Below are 17937 nucleotides of genomic sequence, written 5' to 3' on the forward strand. Positions count from 1 at the left end.
TGTACTACCTTCGGAGCAAAGATGTGTCAGATTCACCTGTCCTCAAACCACCTACCCTCAATCCACCATATACAATCATAAAAATGGGATTGCTGGCAACAGTAAGTTGGATTCAGCTGATGGTACAGAATTACTACTGGGGTCAAACTATAACCTTTTAAAGAACTTGCTGGCACTGAATACAAATACCTGGGTAACACCAATATGCAGGTAAAGTGCAAAGTATCTAAGGAATTATTTACAAAATTCTAATGCACTTCTATCTACATGACTCATCTGAAAGAAATACAAATGGCAATTTGTGTTCTTTCCCTTTATTTGTTCTGCTGATGGCTTTAGATATTGCAGCATGTTACACAGGTTTAACGGGAATTCTTCATTTGCTGCTGGCCAACTGTGAATTCTGTGTAAAATTTCTAATGTTTTGTGCCAGAATGGCTTTGCAAAACAGATCCTAATTTTTTTTTCAGAACATGATCAAAAGTCATAATGGGGTCATTGCTTTAGCTTCATTGTCTGTGTTTTATAAGTTCACATCAAAGGAGGTATGGTTAGGGCTGAACTCTTCAAAGCACAAGATCTTTTCAATAAATTCTTTAATGTAATGGCTTTCACAAGATCATCTTCGCAATCTGAGCAGAAACGCATGTTTGCACTGCTTACTATCCAAGGGGTGGTACTTGTCATAGAAATCCAAGATGTATTCTTCAGCCTTGAACCCAAACTTCTGATACAACAGCATAGCAGAGTTACTGGCTGAGACATGGAGAGTCACATCCTTTCCCATGCAAGTCTGTGAAGTAGGAGAAGAATGTGAATTTGCAGGTAAACAAAAACTGCTTTCAAAAAACAACAATGATGTAAAATTGTACACTCAACCTGACAAAAAATATATTACTTGAATGTGGGGAATAAGTATTCACTTACGTGCCCTCTACAAACTTGATAAAGGAGTTCTGGAAAAATGGTTTAATGCATCTTTCATCTACATTAGCGTAGGAAAACATGAAAATCACTGCAGGCATTCATCACTTTAATAATTTTAAGCAAAGATGCACATGTCAAATTATTCCGAAGCACAGACTCCATTTGTCCTGCACTAAGACGCAGGGACTTTATAAGCCCAGAAACTGAGCTGTTAGTAGAATGAGCACAATGATGTGATGCCTAGACATCAAAATTGGCTACGGATAACTGTGGAGTCTGAAAGAGTAATGGCAATGATGAAGGGGCATGTTTTGTGGTTATAGTAATGCATGTTATATGTTCCAAAGAAAGTTCAAATTTTAAACAGATCTTAAATTTTACCATTATACAGTTTAACAATGCAACAAAATCAACCTGAATGAGGTGGTAAATCATGAAGGTTGCAATCCCAGCTCTCCTCCATTCTGGGTGAACCAGCAGGAAAGAAATATATGCCTGATTGTACTTCACATCAGGAACCATGAAGCCAAAGCCAATAATAACTTTTTTGTAGAGGACAACAACACTGAAATCTGGGTACTGTAGGCTCTCTGACAAGTCAATGCCTGTGTGGATTAAAAGTAAGATTATATCATTAAATGTTTACAAACTAGATTCAAGTTGTACAGAGTATAATGTGGCATTGGCATTTTGAACAGTTATATTGCTGTCATATAACAATAATGTCTTTGATACTTCCAAAATGACATTCAGATACCATAAATAAAATAAGGAAATAATATTTGGAATATCACTTTTAGCAGATTTCATCAAAAAATTTTGCCCAGACCTTTCCTTCACTAACAAATTATACCAGAATAATCTCCATATAAGTTGTTTTTGTCTGCCTCTCATAGACTACACCAGAGCAGGTTATGAGCATCCCAAATATAAATATATATTATATATTACACACAAACAGATACATAGCTCCTTTAAAGGATTACAAGTTGGATTTTGTTGGCAAAGTTGAAGTAAACCTTCCACCATGAAATCTTGATATCCTTGAGAACCATATTCATCAGGACAAATTTATTCAGTTAATTTTAACACAATTATCTAATTCTATTTAAGCACTGGAATTCAGCAAACATTTTTCCCATTAAATTACAAAGCAGCCATCAGTAGTTAAAATTAAATCTAATTGTGTAATATTTAGTTTCTGTTTTCAATTTATCTCGCTTCACTCTCAATTTAAAAAGAAACCCTCTTTAGCTGCGAATGTGCAGGAATGTTGTGGAACCTCTGTGCTCTCTGGTCTCCACCAGTCACATCGCAGCCAGCTGCTACGTGATATAATAAAGTTATGTGGAAAATTCATAACATATCAGGAATCTAATCTTGTCAAAGGTTTAATGATTCAACCAAGCTTCAGATCATCCAAAACTCTGCTGCCTGCATCCTTATTTACCATCTAGCAGTTTTCAACTCTATGTTCATTGGATCCTAGCAACTTGATTTTAGAATTTTCATCCTCATTTTCAAGTTCCTCTCTTGCCACCCTATCCCTCTCTCTAATCTCCTCAAGCCCCATAATTCTCCAATAGAACTGTGCTTCTTTTAACTGGTCTCTTGAGTTTTTCCAGTCTTAATTGCTCCACCATTAGTGATTATACCTTCAGTTTCAAAGACCCTAAGAACTGGAATTCATTTCCTAATCTTCACTATCTCTAACTACCTCTCTGCCTTTTAACACATATCTTTGACTGACCTTCCTCTAAAACTTGTCTGCCCATCCTCCCCTCTCTGGCTGTTTGAGGCTTTGTAGTATACTTCTAGCAATGTGATTACTCCCTTTTTGTTTTTAAGTTCTACTCAATTGAAGAACCATGTTAAGATATCATCCTCTTACTGCAATAATATATTAATTTATCAATATTGCAACACCATCTCTCTTTGCAACTCTCCCAGTCTTGCCTGAAGATTCTATACTGCCCAGAGTATTGAGCTGCCAGTCTTTTGCCCCTTCCTCAACCATGTCTCTGTGATAGCAATGATATCATATCCCTGTGTTAATCAGCACCCTTAATTTATTTGCCTTACTTGCAAGGCTCTTAGCATTAAAATATATGCCATTGAGTCTTGCAGTGATTGACTATATATGCCATACCAGCCAGTGCTTGTCTGTGCATCACCCCATTATAATTGCACACCATATTCTATCCCCCTACCAAATTAGTTTAAATTCCACCAACAGCACTGACAAAGCACTGTTTCCAGGATGTTAGTCCTGTTTCAAATCAGACACAACCCTGTTGGGCTTGTACTAGTCCCATCTTTTCCAGAAACTAACCCAGGAATCCAAAGACCTCGACATGCTCCAAACCTTAAACCATCTGCTCTATCCACTTTTCCTATACACAATACCACATAGCATTGTGATTAGTCTAGAGATTATGAGCTTTAATATCCTGCCACGTTAGAGGAAGGATGTGAACATGAGTGTAGAAGAGATTTAGTGGAATAGCTCCAGTGATGAGAAACCTCAGGTATGAAGATAGTTTGAAGAAGTTGGGACTGTTTTCCTTGGAGAATAAAAGGGCTCAGAAGATATTTGAAAGAATTTTTCAAGATGGTGTGCGGTCTTGACAGTTGTTAAATGCTGGTTAGACAGCATATAAGCATTCACTTTTCTAGTCACATTTTTACTTTCAGTCCACAAACTTTAAGGGCAGCAACTACCTGTACCTCTGTATACATAAACCCAGTTAGTGCTCACCCACTTATCCTTTAATTATCTGACAACCATCACCTAATGTCCTAGTTCCATTTAGTCTTAGGCATCCCTTCCAGTCTCAACTAGATGATAACAGTAGATGAGAAACTGTTCCCACTCATGAAATGATCAAGAAAACAGGACACAGAGTTAAACTAATTTGTAGAAGAAGCAAATGCAATTTGAGAAATAAACCTTTTCACAAAGTAGCTAGTTAGGATCTGGATGTACTGCCTGGAACTGTGGCAGAAACAGGTTTAATCAAGACATTCAAGAGGATACTAGATGATTATCGGAATTAAAAACAAGCAGCATTATGGGGAAAGACAGATAAAATGCTCAAACAGACAAATAGCCTGGATGTAGGTTTGCTCGCTGAGCTGGAAGTTTGTTTTCAGATGTTTCATCACCCCACAAGATAACATCATCAGTGAGCCTCCAGATGAAGCACTGGAGGCATGGCCCGCTTTCTATTTATGTGTTTAGGTTTCCTTGGGTTGGTGATATCATTTCCTGTTCTTTTTCTCAGGGGGTGGTAAATGGGATACAAGTCAATGTGTTTTGTCATTGGATCCCATTTACCACCCCGAGAAAAAGGTAACATAATGACATCACCAACCCAAGGAAACCTAAACACAAAAATAGAAAGTGGACCATGCTACCAGTGCTTGATCCGGAGGCTCACTGAAGAGGTTACCTAGCATGGTGACGAGACGTCTGAAAACGAACCTTCCAGCTCAGTGAGCAAACATGCATCCAGAACCTCAACCTGAGCTACAAATCTCAAAACTCGCTAAGACAAATAGCCTTTTACTGCACTGTAACAATGACAAGATTTTCTGATTTTCAGCTATCTAATTTAGAGGTGTTGTTGACAGTGAGGTAAATTTCACAGCAGTGTAAAAATGTTAGGTAATAATAATGGGGGATTTTAACTTCTCCAATAACTGGAATGGACAAAGTATAAAATGCTTAAGAGGGGGCAGAGTTCTCCAAATGTGCCCAGGGGCCTTTTTAAGCCAACAAACAGAAAGTGCTTGATTAATTTTAGGAACAAAACCAGGCAAGTGGTACAAGTATCAGAATAGCAGGATTTCAGTGATAATGTCCATAGCTCAGTAAAATTTAAGGTAATCGTGGAAAAGGACAAAGGTGGAACTGGAAATAAAAGGCTCTGAATTGGGAAAAGGCCAATTTTAATAAGATAAGATAGGACTGAGCCAAAGTGGACTGGGAAAATCTGCACCACAGCAGTGAAGTCTTTCAAAAAGGAAAAAAGATTGCAGGGCCAACTCGTTCACAAAGATGAAAAACAGGACAGGTCCAAAGAATCGATAGGAAAATAAAGGAGAGCTTATGATAACTACCAAGGGCTCAAAAGACCAGAAGCCCAAGAAGTGTATGGAAGGGTTGCTTGAAAAAGAAATTAGGAAAGTAAAGAGTGAACATGGAAGAAAAAAGGGCAGATAAAATAAAGGAAAATCCAAAAGCATTTTATAAGTTTATTAGGAGCAAAAGGATAACCAGGGAAAAACAAGTTGAGATCAACTCAATTTTCCTGTGTTATTGTCATCTCCCTTAATTCCATCAGTGCCCAAAAATCTATCGATCCTAATCTTGAATGTAATCACCAAAGAGCATCCATAACACCTTGGGATAGAATTCCCAAAGATCCACAACATTGCAAAGAATGAAAGCACTTAATGACTGACCGGATTCCTAGTTCCATTCTCTGCAGGCAGCAGAATCAATCTCTTAGCATCTACCTGTCAATTTCAATGAAGTCACCTCTCACTGCACAATGTTCAACACTATTCTCGACTCCTGTGATACCGAAGCAGTCCACAGCCATATGCAGCTATACCTGGACAACATCCAAGCTTGGGCTGTAAAGTAGCTAGTAACGTGTGCACCGTACAAGTATCAAGCAACAATCATCTTAAACAAGAGCATCTAACCATATCCACTTAATGTTCAACAGCATAGCATCACTGCATGTCACAATATCACCATCCTGGGGCTTACTATCGATAATAAGCTGGACTAGACCAGTCACATGAATACCTCACTGTGAGAGCAGGTCAAAGGCTAAGAATTCTGTGGTGAGTAACTCACCACCTGTCTCCCCAGGGCACAAGTAAAGAATGTGATGGAAAACTATTGCCTAGGTTGCAGCTCTAACAATACACAAGAAGCACAACACCAGCCAGAACAAAGCAGCCTATTTCATTAACACCCATTTAATCACTTTCAAAATTCTGTCCCTTCACCACCAACACACAGTGGCAGGGTATCATCTACAGGACTTACATGTTATCTCCAATCATCCTGGCTCTTCAACCACACCAACCACTTAGTAAGGATAACGACAGCAGATGCTGAGGAACACCACCAGAACAAGTTCCTTTCCAAACCATACATCATCCTCACTTGGAACAATGTTGCTCTTCCTTCACTGTTGTTGGGTCAAAATCCTGGAACTCCCTTCCTAACAACATTTTGGTGTTTCTAAGCCCAAAGATTGCAGTGGTTCAGGAAGGCTACTTACTACCATCTTCTCAAGGGCAATTAAAGATGGGTAATAAATGATGGCCTCATCCAGGGGTGGGGAACCTGCGGCGGCCTTCTAGGCCATTGTCTGTGGCCTTTTGAATGAATCCAAATTTTGCAGAACAAATCTTTTATTTTTTATTAATATCTATATTCTCCTACTGAACCAAAATCAAGATGCCCTTAAGGTCACAAATGACGGATATCCATCTAGAGAATCAGCTAAAACTGCAGACCTCCACGTTGCAACCAAATATTCAAATGCTTTCCTACCAAAAGCAGTCACAACAAAGTCATTAAAAGGTTAGTTAACTTTAGAATTAACATTTTTTTTCATTTTTTTTTAAGTTAGTTAGTACATAGTAGTTAGATTTTTACAAAATAATGTGAATTTTGAAGAATATATAATTGAAGTTTCTTGGATGCGACCTTATTAGATTACAACTAACATAATGCGGCCTTCCAACATGAAAAGGTTCCCCACCTCTGGCCTAGTCAGCAATGCCCACCTCCCATCAACCAAAGTTGTTCTTATATAGTACATTCAATTTCACGTCATAGAAAAATGCCCTTAATGTAGCAATCAATTGAGTGTATCGTTGTGACAAGTACAGGTAGTTCTGAGGTGACATGCATTTCAGAAGCGCGATTTGGCTATACCGTCACTAACAAATGAGGGAACGGTATTTTGGAAAATGCTTACTTCCGTTGGCAATAGCGCAATTCCAGCAGGGATCAGCGTGTGCGCACTTCATTCTGCGCATGCGCCAATGTGCCCACCGAAATCTCTGCACATGCACCAATGTTCTTGCTATTCTGCACATGTGCCAATGTCAGCTGCCAAGGTCCTGTGGAGAGCAGCTTTCTTAGTACATTTAAAAACCTATGTTAAATTTACTTTTGTTAATAAATATGATTTCAACCTTCATTCAGGCTGTGCTATACTTTGTGTTAGACTTTTGGGTGATTTTTGAGCGATCGTGAATGACATTCTTTGCTGGTCTGCCCCTAACCCCACTTTTCCCATAGGTTTCATTATTTCTATGAAGTCAGGTTTCGCTGGGATGTGACTATGGTGTTATAGCAGAACTCTTTGTATATCCCTCTTAGTTACTAAGAACACCAAAACTTAATAGTAACTCAGGTGGGATCTCACCTATCAAATTCAAGTAAGACTGCCTTACTTTCACCTTGTGATTTGTGTGTAATGCCACCCACCCATTGAAACCCACGTATAGATATTAGTCCATTTAAATGATATCGTCGTTTTCTATTCTTCCTACCTTAAGTGGATAATCTCACATTTTCTTACGTTATATTCCATCTGCCTCCTCATTTTGCCCACTCGTTTAAATCTCTCCATATTCTTTTGCATCCTCCGCACCATTTTAAACATCAATGATGTTCCATTTAATAGTACTCATCTTTGCGTCAAGTCTACAGCAGAGTGAAGTTGGATGATATTTCACTGTATAAAGAAAGGATTTAAAATACCTGGCCAGAAGAATTCATGGCACATCGAGTTTATTGTAGGAATAAAATTAGGGCAGACATAGCAGTAATCAACAGGGGCATCAGCTTCTGCTTTCCAAGTAGGATCATTCCGGTTTGGATAGGCCCGGATTTCGGCCAGTAGTTGTAGTTTAGGTGGATTGCATTCAAAGTCACGCCTAATGATTCAAAACAAAACGGATACTCACTTTGTGAAATAGCAACTGTAGCAATTGTCCCTCTGAAAGTTTCAGCACACAAAACCATGAGAAATCTAACTGCACCTTCTAGGAGAAATCTATACCTGATATATGGTTTGAGGACTCGCGAAGTGTAGGGGCTGATGATGCTTTGGTTCATTAACATGTCTCCTGATCCAATCAGTCGGTGTATAAACTTTGTCTTTTGTTGTTGATATCCTTTCATGTGTGAGAAAGACATCTGCAAAGAATCAGTAATAAAAAAAATCAAAAACACTCCTGCCAAACACGAGACCCTGAGTGCTTGTCAGCTGAAGCAGCGAGTTAGTGATCTGGAAGGTTCCTGGTCTAATGATGTTAGCCAACCTCAGATAGATTGGTACTTCCCAGCTTGTCAGTGCACTTGGAAGGTGGGCAAGGTGGTCAACCACAGTTCTTTACCTTGATTTCCCATCGGAAATCCATGCATACTTATCAAATGAGAACAAATGCAGTATCTGCTGAAATGGCTCAATGATCAAGCTCACAGATAAAGTCACTTGGACGTGCAAGTAGAGGTCAATCGGTATCCCAAAAATAAGTATCCCAGCCAGAGGTCAACATTTTCTGGGTTGGGGTTGGGGTAGATATCTTTGGGAGGTGAGATCTTATAAACAACCTTCAGTCATTTGATCAGCCACAAACTCATTGGAAGATGGTGGAAGATCCAAGTGCACGACAAAAGAACAACAACAACAACAATGCTTAGTTAAAAAAAAACAACTTTGGCAAATCATTTCCATGAACTCCGTCCTGTTGTAATACCAATACAAAACAAACATCAGTCTGTGCATTTATGTTAAATAAAGGACTGTATCCAATATAAATAAGATCACCACAAATATAAAACCAAACTTATTCAAATAAATCATCTCTTGTAGAAAACAAATAACAACACAAAGTATGAAACAGTGGTAGTGTCCAGTGTTGTGACTGAGATGGGCTGTCCTTAAAAGAAACATCCAACTCGGCCAGCTCTCCATTCTTTCCCAGAACTTTGCTTTATTATCAGGATTTGTCTGTTAACACCAATGCACAAATGATTCATGATTGTGCATGCTGTTGAGCTGATTCTTCAAAATTAAAATTTAATGTAGAACTTAAACTATTTTATTACAAGTGTATCTTAATTGGTAAATACTTGTTACTATGAGAGATGTCTGCTAATGTGCACGCTCCTTGGTGTCAGCAACAGCAGCCTTATTACTAATTCACAAATTTAAATGATTACCTCAGACATGCTAATCCTGTAATCTCTGAACCTTGGCAATTTACCCCTCAAAACGGATGCAACTCTGCCTCCTTTTCTGTCATTTAATATTTCATTGTTTGAATTATTTAAGTCATGAAGTGCCACTTTTAAAAGCGAGTTTTCATTGGCTAATAAACCCTAAAATTGATTTGTGTCACCAACCTGTTATCAATTTAATGATACATGGGCTTAATCTTTGTGTTCTCTATGATAGCATAGCAGTGTGACTGATGAATGCATAAATGAGAACACAGTCTGATACAATCACCTTATATCAAAATTGCTGCAGAAATCAAGACTACATTCAGAAGCAACACAATGCAATTTCTTTAAAAGCAAAATACTGTTTGAAATCTGAAGTAATTACAAAGAATAAAGAATGCTGGAGAAGCTCAGCATGTCTGGCACCATCTGTGGAAATAGAAACACACAAATGTTTTGAATCTTCTGAAGACGTTCTGATGCTGCCTGACCTGCTGAGTTTCTCCGGCATTCTTTCTGCTTGTTTGAGTGCAATTTTTTTCTTGCTGCCATAGCCCATCAGCCGAATCATTTGAATTAACTGGAAGAGAAAAAAATTGAAGGAATAAAATTAATCTGTAAATAGGTTTCTTAAGTATTTGTTCCCTCAGGTCATCAGAAACTCATACAGCTCATACTAATAAACAAGTCATGCTTTATTACACAATCTCAAAACCTGATGATACTGAAAGGAAAAGCATATTCGCCTATTTTGCTACTATCCTCACTCACCTGGTACCGGTCCAAAATCCGGAAGTCTTGACTAGTGGTCCGAAAGGTCCCAACATCCATTGGTATCTGGGCATGGTCACTTTCCTTTGCTCCATACTGCCCACCAACCAATGACACTGCAGCTTCAACAGCTTGATCCAGGTCAAAGAGGGGCAAACCACGTTCCTTTTTGGCCTGTCTCACGAGCAGTTTGCGGCGCAGTCGCTTGGCCTCTAAACTTAAGGCTACTGCATGGGGACAAGCTTCTAGCCTTCGGAGTAGAAGTCTCTCATCATACATACTGAGGGCAATACACTTGGGAGCAGGCACCTCTACTACTTTCTCCGTCTGGATTTTTTTCCTGTCTCGAACGCTAAATTGAGACAGTTCAATGGCATCCTCGGGTTCTTCAATATCAGCTTCCATTTTCTCAGCTCTCTCCTCATCCTCCTCCACATCACACTTGATTTGTTCATCTGCTTTTACTTTCTTCCTGCTTATGATCATGGTGCCACTGGTCACATTGGGAGGTGGCACATATTCTATTCCAGGATCAATAACACCATCCACATCACCCTCTTCATCATCTACAGAGGAGGAAATGTAAAATACTCACTTCCAATATCGATTCAGTCTTTTTTTTTTCTGGATCGCACTGGATCCTTACACAATGACAAATTTTAACTTGACATATTGTTGAAAACAAAATAAGACAAACTATACCAATTTGAATGCCAGTTAGAGGTTGAAAGTCCAATTACGAATGGCATGAGGAAGAGTTTTAGAGCGAGAAAGTCTACCTGTGTTCACAGCTTCCAACTTGGTTTTCCTGTTTCCCATGGACTCCTGCTTCCTTGCCAATAGCATCTCTGGCAACTACCCTTAATATCCACAAACTCTTTCAAACACCACCTTCTTTTGTGCCACTCCTAGGAAAGACCTCTTCCTCATGCCATGCATAACTGGTTTTTCAAACTCCCAACTGCCTATCAATTGATACTTCTCACTTCCATAAAAAAAACCAAAAGAACAGCTCTAAAGAATGGTCACTGGACCCAAAATATTAACTCTGCTTTCTCTCTACAGATGTTGCCAGACCTGCTAAGTTTGTCCAGCAATTTTTGTTTTTGCTTCAAACTACCATAATACCCAAGTAGCAATAGATTGACTCATCCCTCAGATGCTCCTTTGACACTTCTGTCCACATCAAAATCTTCACATTCTCATCCTAGTCACTGGTGCAAGTTTGGACAAAGGAGGCAGCTATACAGCCAATGTTTACAGACCAAACATTGCATTAAGTAATAAAATTGTACAATAGTAATCCAAGCCTAAATGTGCACAGGATACTTACCAAATCAATCCTAAACAGTTTCTATTTAAAGGCAGTTCTACACATTTCGAAGAATTTATTGCTGTCTTTTAGCCTATGTCTTTGGATGGATGAAAATATCATCAGCAATGGCCCAACATAACAGATCCATGTGTAAAAAGACTGTTGCTATGTAACTGAACACATGCACACAACTGGCTGTACTTGTACTGGAAATGGAATCCTTACAGACATTCCAGGTTAACACCTAATCTGGGTGCTTAGTACAAAGTGGGATTTTATTGGAAAACTCTGGCTGACAGTTACTAAGTAGTCATATGCTACAGAAGTATTTCTCCCATATAAACAAAAATCAGGAGGATAAATGATTTTGGATCAAATCTGTGGCCAATCTTTGCCACATGCAGAAGGAGAACATTCTTATAAAAAGTTACTCTCTTTATTAATAAAAATGCTGTAAACCTAATGTGAAAGCACATTGCTAGGTCAACAGATTTACTAATTAGACCTGTAGTCGCTGACCAACAATGGATGATTCCTCAGAAATACTTAAATTTTGAAAGTCTCCTCTTAGTTTTCAAATTCCTTCCAAAGCCTTGACTTTCCCTGTCATAAAACACTCTGATATCTGTGGTCCCACAATTTCAGCCTATTCTGCAGCTCCAATTTCAATCACACCTTGAACACTATGCCTTCTGCCAGCCCTAAGCTCTAGAATGACCTTGATAAAAATGGCCTCTCTACCCTTCTCTCTCCACTTCAAGTTAAAATTTACTTCTTTGACCAAGGTTAAGGTAGGTTGTGAAAGCAACTCCTTATGCAGCTTCACTGTTAGTTTTGAGAGTTAACTTGGGGTAACTTGAAGCCTTTATTATATTTATGCAAATGTAAAATGTGGTAAAATTCTACTTAAATATTAATTTAATACACCAGGTCTTAGGTTTTAAAGGGTTCATTATGTTCTAAAGATTCAGGCATTTACTCCGGTAGACTCCCAAGAATAAACACCTCAGCAGGAATGCGAAGGAGTTTGTACGTGTTTTGTCAAACAATGAGCTGCTGCTCAACTCGTTTTGTCTTATTTTGCAACAACAGCTATCTGCTTTGGAGGGACTGTTAGCAGACTCCTGTCACCTGCTAATGTCACAACAGATGATGCATTCTCAGCTTGCAAGAGGCTAAACCAACAACATTTCTGCAGGGAGGGTGGAGAGAGGGGTGGGTGGAGAGGGAGAGAGAGAGAGAGAGAGAGAGAGAGAGAGAGAGAGAGAGAGAGAGAGAAAAAGAGAGCACGCACAAGAGAGACACCTCCAGCCCTTGATGTTGCACCAACCTGTGAAACCAATCTGAAGCTGATCTAACCTACACTATTGCATTATCAGCCATATATTTATCCAATGACCATTTAAATGCCCTTAAAGTTGGCAAGTCTACTACTATTGCAGCAGGTCATTCCACACCCTTACTACTTTGAGTAAAGAACCTACCTCTAACATCTGTCCCATATCAATCACTCCTCAATTTAAAGCTATGTCCCCTCATTGTAGCCATCACCAGAGGGAAAAAGGCTCTCCATGTCCACCCTATCTAATCCTCTGATCATCTTATACGCCTCTATTAAGTCACCTCCCAACCTTTTTCACTCTAATGAAAACAGCCTCAAGTCCCTCTGCCTTTCCTCATAAGACCTTTCCTCCATGCCAGGCAACATCCTCGTAAATCTCCTCTGCACCCTTTCTAATGCTTGGTGATTTCCTCGAATTCCAGGAGCAGCAATTACTGTTTTATGTGCAGTTGCATTGTTTTGGAACTTTGGAAAAAAAATGTCAAAACAACAGCAGTTTTAAAAGAGAGAAGAACAAAGGAAGCATGTGGTGAGATCATTGCAGGAGGGAGGGAGAGAGAGAGAGATCCTGCAGAGTTACTGCCTTTGCTATTTGAATTCACGTGTCGCTGGACATCGGAGTGGGTCTGGGAAAAATTAACAAACAGTGAATTTCACAACTAATCTTGGAGGAACCGGTTTGGGCGAAGTTCACAACACAGAATCAGATAGGTTAATCATTGTTTTAAGTCTGTCCAATAGAAAGGCTGCAGTAGTGAGTAGAGTGGGTTCTTTCTTGATTATATGTTTTTGGAGATAAGTCTCTTGATTAAACTTAAAATATAAGCCATAACTATTAATTTAACCTGGGGCAGTGTTTTGTAGAGGAATAAGATGGTGTTATTTTGGGGGTCTGTAGATTGTGAAGGAGCAAAAATGGCCTTTAATAGAGTGATATGTACTTCTTGTCAGATGTGGGAGTTTAAAGAGAGTTACTGTGGATTATATCTGCCATAAATGCCGTTGGATGTGAATCTTATCAGATCGATGGATCGATTGGAGAGACAATGAGGAATTTTTAACAACAACAGTATTTGATAGATGGCAGTTATATGAAAAGGTGGGGTGGGGGGGGGAAAAAAAAAAGAGTCTCAGATACACTCACATAGATGGGTTAACTCCAGGAAGGGCAAGAGATAGGTACCTAGGGCAGGAGTCTTTTGTGGATATGCTGTTTTGGAAAATGTAGGGGGTAATGGATTCTCAGGGGAACGTAGCACGAACAGCCAAGTTTCTGGTATTGAGACTGGTTCTAATGCAATGAGAGGAACGTCAGGTTCCAAGAAATCAATTGTGTTAGGAGATTCTGTAGTCCAAGGTACAGTCAGACTTTTCTGTGGCCAGCAGCAAAAAAGCAGAATGGTGTGTTGCTTCCCTGGTGCCAGGATCAAGGATGTCTCAGAGAGGGTGCAGAGTGTTCTCACGGGGGAGAGGGGCCAGCAAGAGGTCATTGTCCACATTGGAACCAACAAAATTGGAAGGGAAAGGGTTGAGACTCTGAAGGGAGATTACAGAGAGTTAGGCAGAAATTTAAAAAGGAGGTCCTCAAGGGTAGTAATATCTGGATTACTCCCGGTGCTATGAGCTAGTGAAGGCAGGAATAGGAGGATAGAGCAGGTGAATGCACGGCTGAGGAGCTGGTGTATGGGAGAAGGATTCACATTTTTGGATCATTGGAATCTCTTTTGGGGTAGAACTGACCTGTACAAGAAGGACGGATTGCACCTAAATTGGAAGGGGATTAATATACTGGCAGGGAAATTTGCAAGAACTGCTAGGGAGGATTTAAACTAGTAAAATATAGATAGGATAGATCGAGTGAATCCTTAGAAGAGCATGAAGGAAGTAGGAGTACACTTAAGAGGGAAATCAGGAGGGCAGAAAGGGGACATGAGATAGCTTTGGCAAATAGAATTAAGGAGAATCCAAAGGGTTTTTACAAATACATTAAGGACAAAAGAGTAGGGGGAGAGAATAGGGCCCCTCAAAGATCAGCAACGCGGCCTTTGTGTGGACCCCCAGAAAACGGGGGAGATACTAAATGAGTATTTTGCATCAATATTTACTGTGGAAAAGGACATGGAAGATATAGACTGCAGGGAAATAGATGGTGACATCTTACAAAATGTCCAGATTACAGAGGAGGAAGTGCTAGATGTCTTGAAATGGGTAAAGGTGGATAAATCCCCAGGACCTAATCAGGTGTACCCGACAACTCTGTGGGAAACTAGAGAAGTGGTTGCTGGGTCTCTTGCTGAGATATTTGTATCATCGATAGTCACAGGGGAGATGCTGGAAGACTGGAGGTTGGCAAACGTGGTGCCACTGTTTAAGAAGGGTGGTAAGGGCAAGCCAGGGAACTATAGACCAGTGAGCCTGACCTCGGTGGTGGGCAAGTTGTTGGAGGTAATCCTGAGGGACAGGATGTACATGTACATGTATTTGGAAAGGCAAAGACTGATTAGGGACAGTCAATATGGCTTTGTGCATGGGAAATCATGTCTTACAAACTTGATTGAGTTTTTATGAAGAAGTAACAACGATGATTGATGAGGGCAGATCAGTAGATGTGATCTATATGGACTTCAGTAAGACGTTTGACAAGGTTCCCCATGGGAGACTGGTGAGCAAGGTTAGATCTCATGGAATACAGGGAGAACTCGCCATTTGGATACAGAACTGGCTCAAAGATAGAAGACAGAGGGTGATGGTGGAGGGTTGTTTTTCAGACTGGAGACCTGTGACCAGTGGGGTGCCCTGTGGGTCCTCTACTTTTTGTCATTTACATAAACGATTTGGATTCAAGGATAAGAGGTACAGTTAGTAAGTTTGCAGATGACACCAAAATTGGAGGTGTAGTGGACAGCGAAGAGGGTTACCTCAGATTACAACAGGATCTTGACCAGATGGGCCAATGGGCTGAGAAGAGGCAGATGGAGTTATATAAATGCGAGGTGCTGCATTTTGGGAAAGCAAATCTTAGCAGGACTTATACATTTAATGGAAAGGTCCAAGGGAGTGTTGCTGACCAAAGAGACCTTGGAGTGCAGGTTCATAGCTCCTTGAAAGTGGAGTCGCAGGTAGATAGGATAGTGAAGGCGGCATTTGGTATGCTTTCCTTTATTGGTCAAAGTATAGAGTACAGGAGTTGGGAGGTCATGTTGCAGCTGTACAGGACATTGGTTAGGCCACTGTTGGAATATTACGTGCAATTCTGGTCTCCTTCCTATTGGAAAGATGTTGTGAAACTTGAAAGGGTTCAGAAAAGATTTACAAGGATGTTGCCAGTTGGAGGATTTGAGCTACAGGGAGAGGCTGAACAGGCTGGGGCTGTTTTCCCTGGAGCGTCGGAGGCTGAGGGGCGACCTTTACAAAATTATGAGCGGCATAGATAGGGTAAATAGGCAAAGTCTTTTCCCTGGGGTCGGGGAGTCCAGAACTAGAGGGCATAGGTTTAGGGTGAGAGGGGAAAGATTATAAAAGAGACCCAAGGGGCAATGTTTTTACGTGTATGGAATGAGCTGCCAGAGGAAGTAGTGGAGGCTGGTACAATTGCAACATTTAAGAGGCATTTGGATGGGTATATGAATAGGAAGGGTTTGGATGGATATGGGTCGGGTGCTGGCAGGTGAGACTAGACTGGGTTGGGATAACTGGTTGGTATGGATGGGTTGGACCGAAGGGTCTGTTTCCATGCTGTACATCTCTATGACTCTATACTTCATATAATGCGGCGACCAGAACTGTATGCAATATGTTTTTGTACAGTTGCAAAATGATCTCATGGCTCCAAAATTCAATCCCTCTACCAATAAAAGCTAACACACTATACACCTTCTTAACAATCCTATCAACCTGGGTGGCAAATTTCAGGGAGCTATGCACATGGACACAGAGATCTCTCTGCTCCTCTATACTACCAGGAATCTTACCATTAGCCCAATACTCTGTATACCTGTTACTCCTTCCAAAGTGAATCACCTCACACTTTTCTGCATTAAACTCCATGTAGCACGTCTCAGCCCAGCTCTGCAGCTTACCCATGTCCCTCTGTAACCTGCAATATCCTTCTGCACTGTTCACAACTCCACCAATCTTAGTGTCAAACACAAATTTACTAACCCATCCTTCTACACCCTCATCCAAGTCATTTATAAATATGACAAGTAACAGTGGCCCCAAAACAGATCCTTGCAGTACACCATGAGTAAGTGAACTCCAGTATGAACATTTCCCATCAACCACCACCCTCTGTCTTTTTTCAGCTAGCCAATTTCTGATCCAAACTGCTAAATTAGCCTCAATCCCAGGGCTTTGTATTTTCTACAAAAGCCTAACATGGGAAACCTTATCAAATACCTTACTAAAATCCATATACACCATACCAATTGCTTTACCCTCAGCCACCTGTTTGGTCACCTTCTCAAAGAACTCAATAAGGTTTGTGAGGTACAACCTATCCTTCACAAAATCATGTTAACTATCCCTCATCAAATTATTCTTCTCTAGATGATTATAAAGCCTATCTCTTATAATCCTTTCCAACACTTTACCCACAGCTGAAGTTAAGGGTCACTGGTCTATAATTACCAGGATTGTCTCTACTCCCCTTCTTGAACAAGGGGACAACATTTGCTATCCTCCAGTCTTTGGCACTATTCCTGTAGACAATGACGACATAAGGATCAAAGCCAAAGGCTCTGCAATCTCCTTCCTAGTTTCCCAGAGAAGGTTAGGATAAATCGTAAATGGCCAAGAGGACTTATGTATTTTCACCCTTTCCAGAATTACTAACGCCTTCTCCTTATGAACCTCAATCCCATCTAGTCTAATAGCCTGTATTCCAGTATTCTCCTTGACAACACTGTCTTTTTCCTGTGTGAATACGGAGGAAAAATATTCATTTAACACCACTCTTACCTCTTCAGACTCTATGCACAACTTTCCACTACTGTCCTCGACTGGCCCTAATCTTACTCTCGTCATTCTTTTACTCCTGACATAGTTATAGAAAGCTTTAGGGTCTTCCTTGATCCTACCTGCCAAAGACTTATGTCGCCTCCTGTGTCTTCTTATCTCTCTCTTCAGGTCCTTCCTGGCTTGTAACTCTCCAATGCCCTAACTGAGCCTTCACATAAGCCTCTTCCTTCCTCTTGACAAGTGATTCAACATTAGTAAACCACGGCTCCCTCGCTCGACCACTTGCTCCCTGCCTGACAGGTACATACTTATTAAGGTCACGCAGTAGCTGTTCCTTGAACAGGCTCCACATTT

The 17937-nt window shown here is 40.3% G+C and overlaps 1 protein-coding gene across 2 annotated transcripts in view; it reads right to left on the minus strand.

Annotated features, from left to right (window-relative positions):
- Positions 1-298: 298 nt before the first annotated feature.
- The window catches only part of kat14 (lysine acetyltransferase 14), a 47820-nt gene continuing 30181 nt past the window's right edge, over positions 299-17937 (minus strand). For both annotated transcript variants that reach the window (XM_072581228.1, XM_072581229.1), the window contains 5 exons: positions 9968-10533; positions 8028-8164; positions 7727-7902; positions 1342-1532; positions 299-793 (listed from right to left, as the gene is read on the minus strand). In XM_072581228.1, the coding sequence (XP_072437329.1) occupies positions 620-793; positions 1342-1532; positions 7727-7902; positions 8028-8164; positions 9968-10533 (1244 nt within the window). In that variant the 3' untranslated portion in view covers positions 299-619. The remainder of the gene's footprint in view (positions 794-1341; positions 1533-7726; positions 7903-8027; positions 8165-9967; positions 10534-17937) is intronic.

This window comes from Chiloscyllium punctatum, chromosome 11, assembly GCF_047496795.1.
Source record: "Chiloscyllium punctatum isolate Juve2018m chromosome 11, sChiPun1.3, whole genome shotgun sequence".
Classification (NCBI taxonomy): Eukaryota; Metazoa; Chordata; class Chondrichthyes; order Orectolobiformes; family Hemiscylliidae; genus Chiloscyllium; species Chiloscyllium punctatum.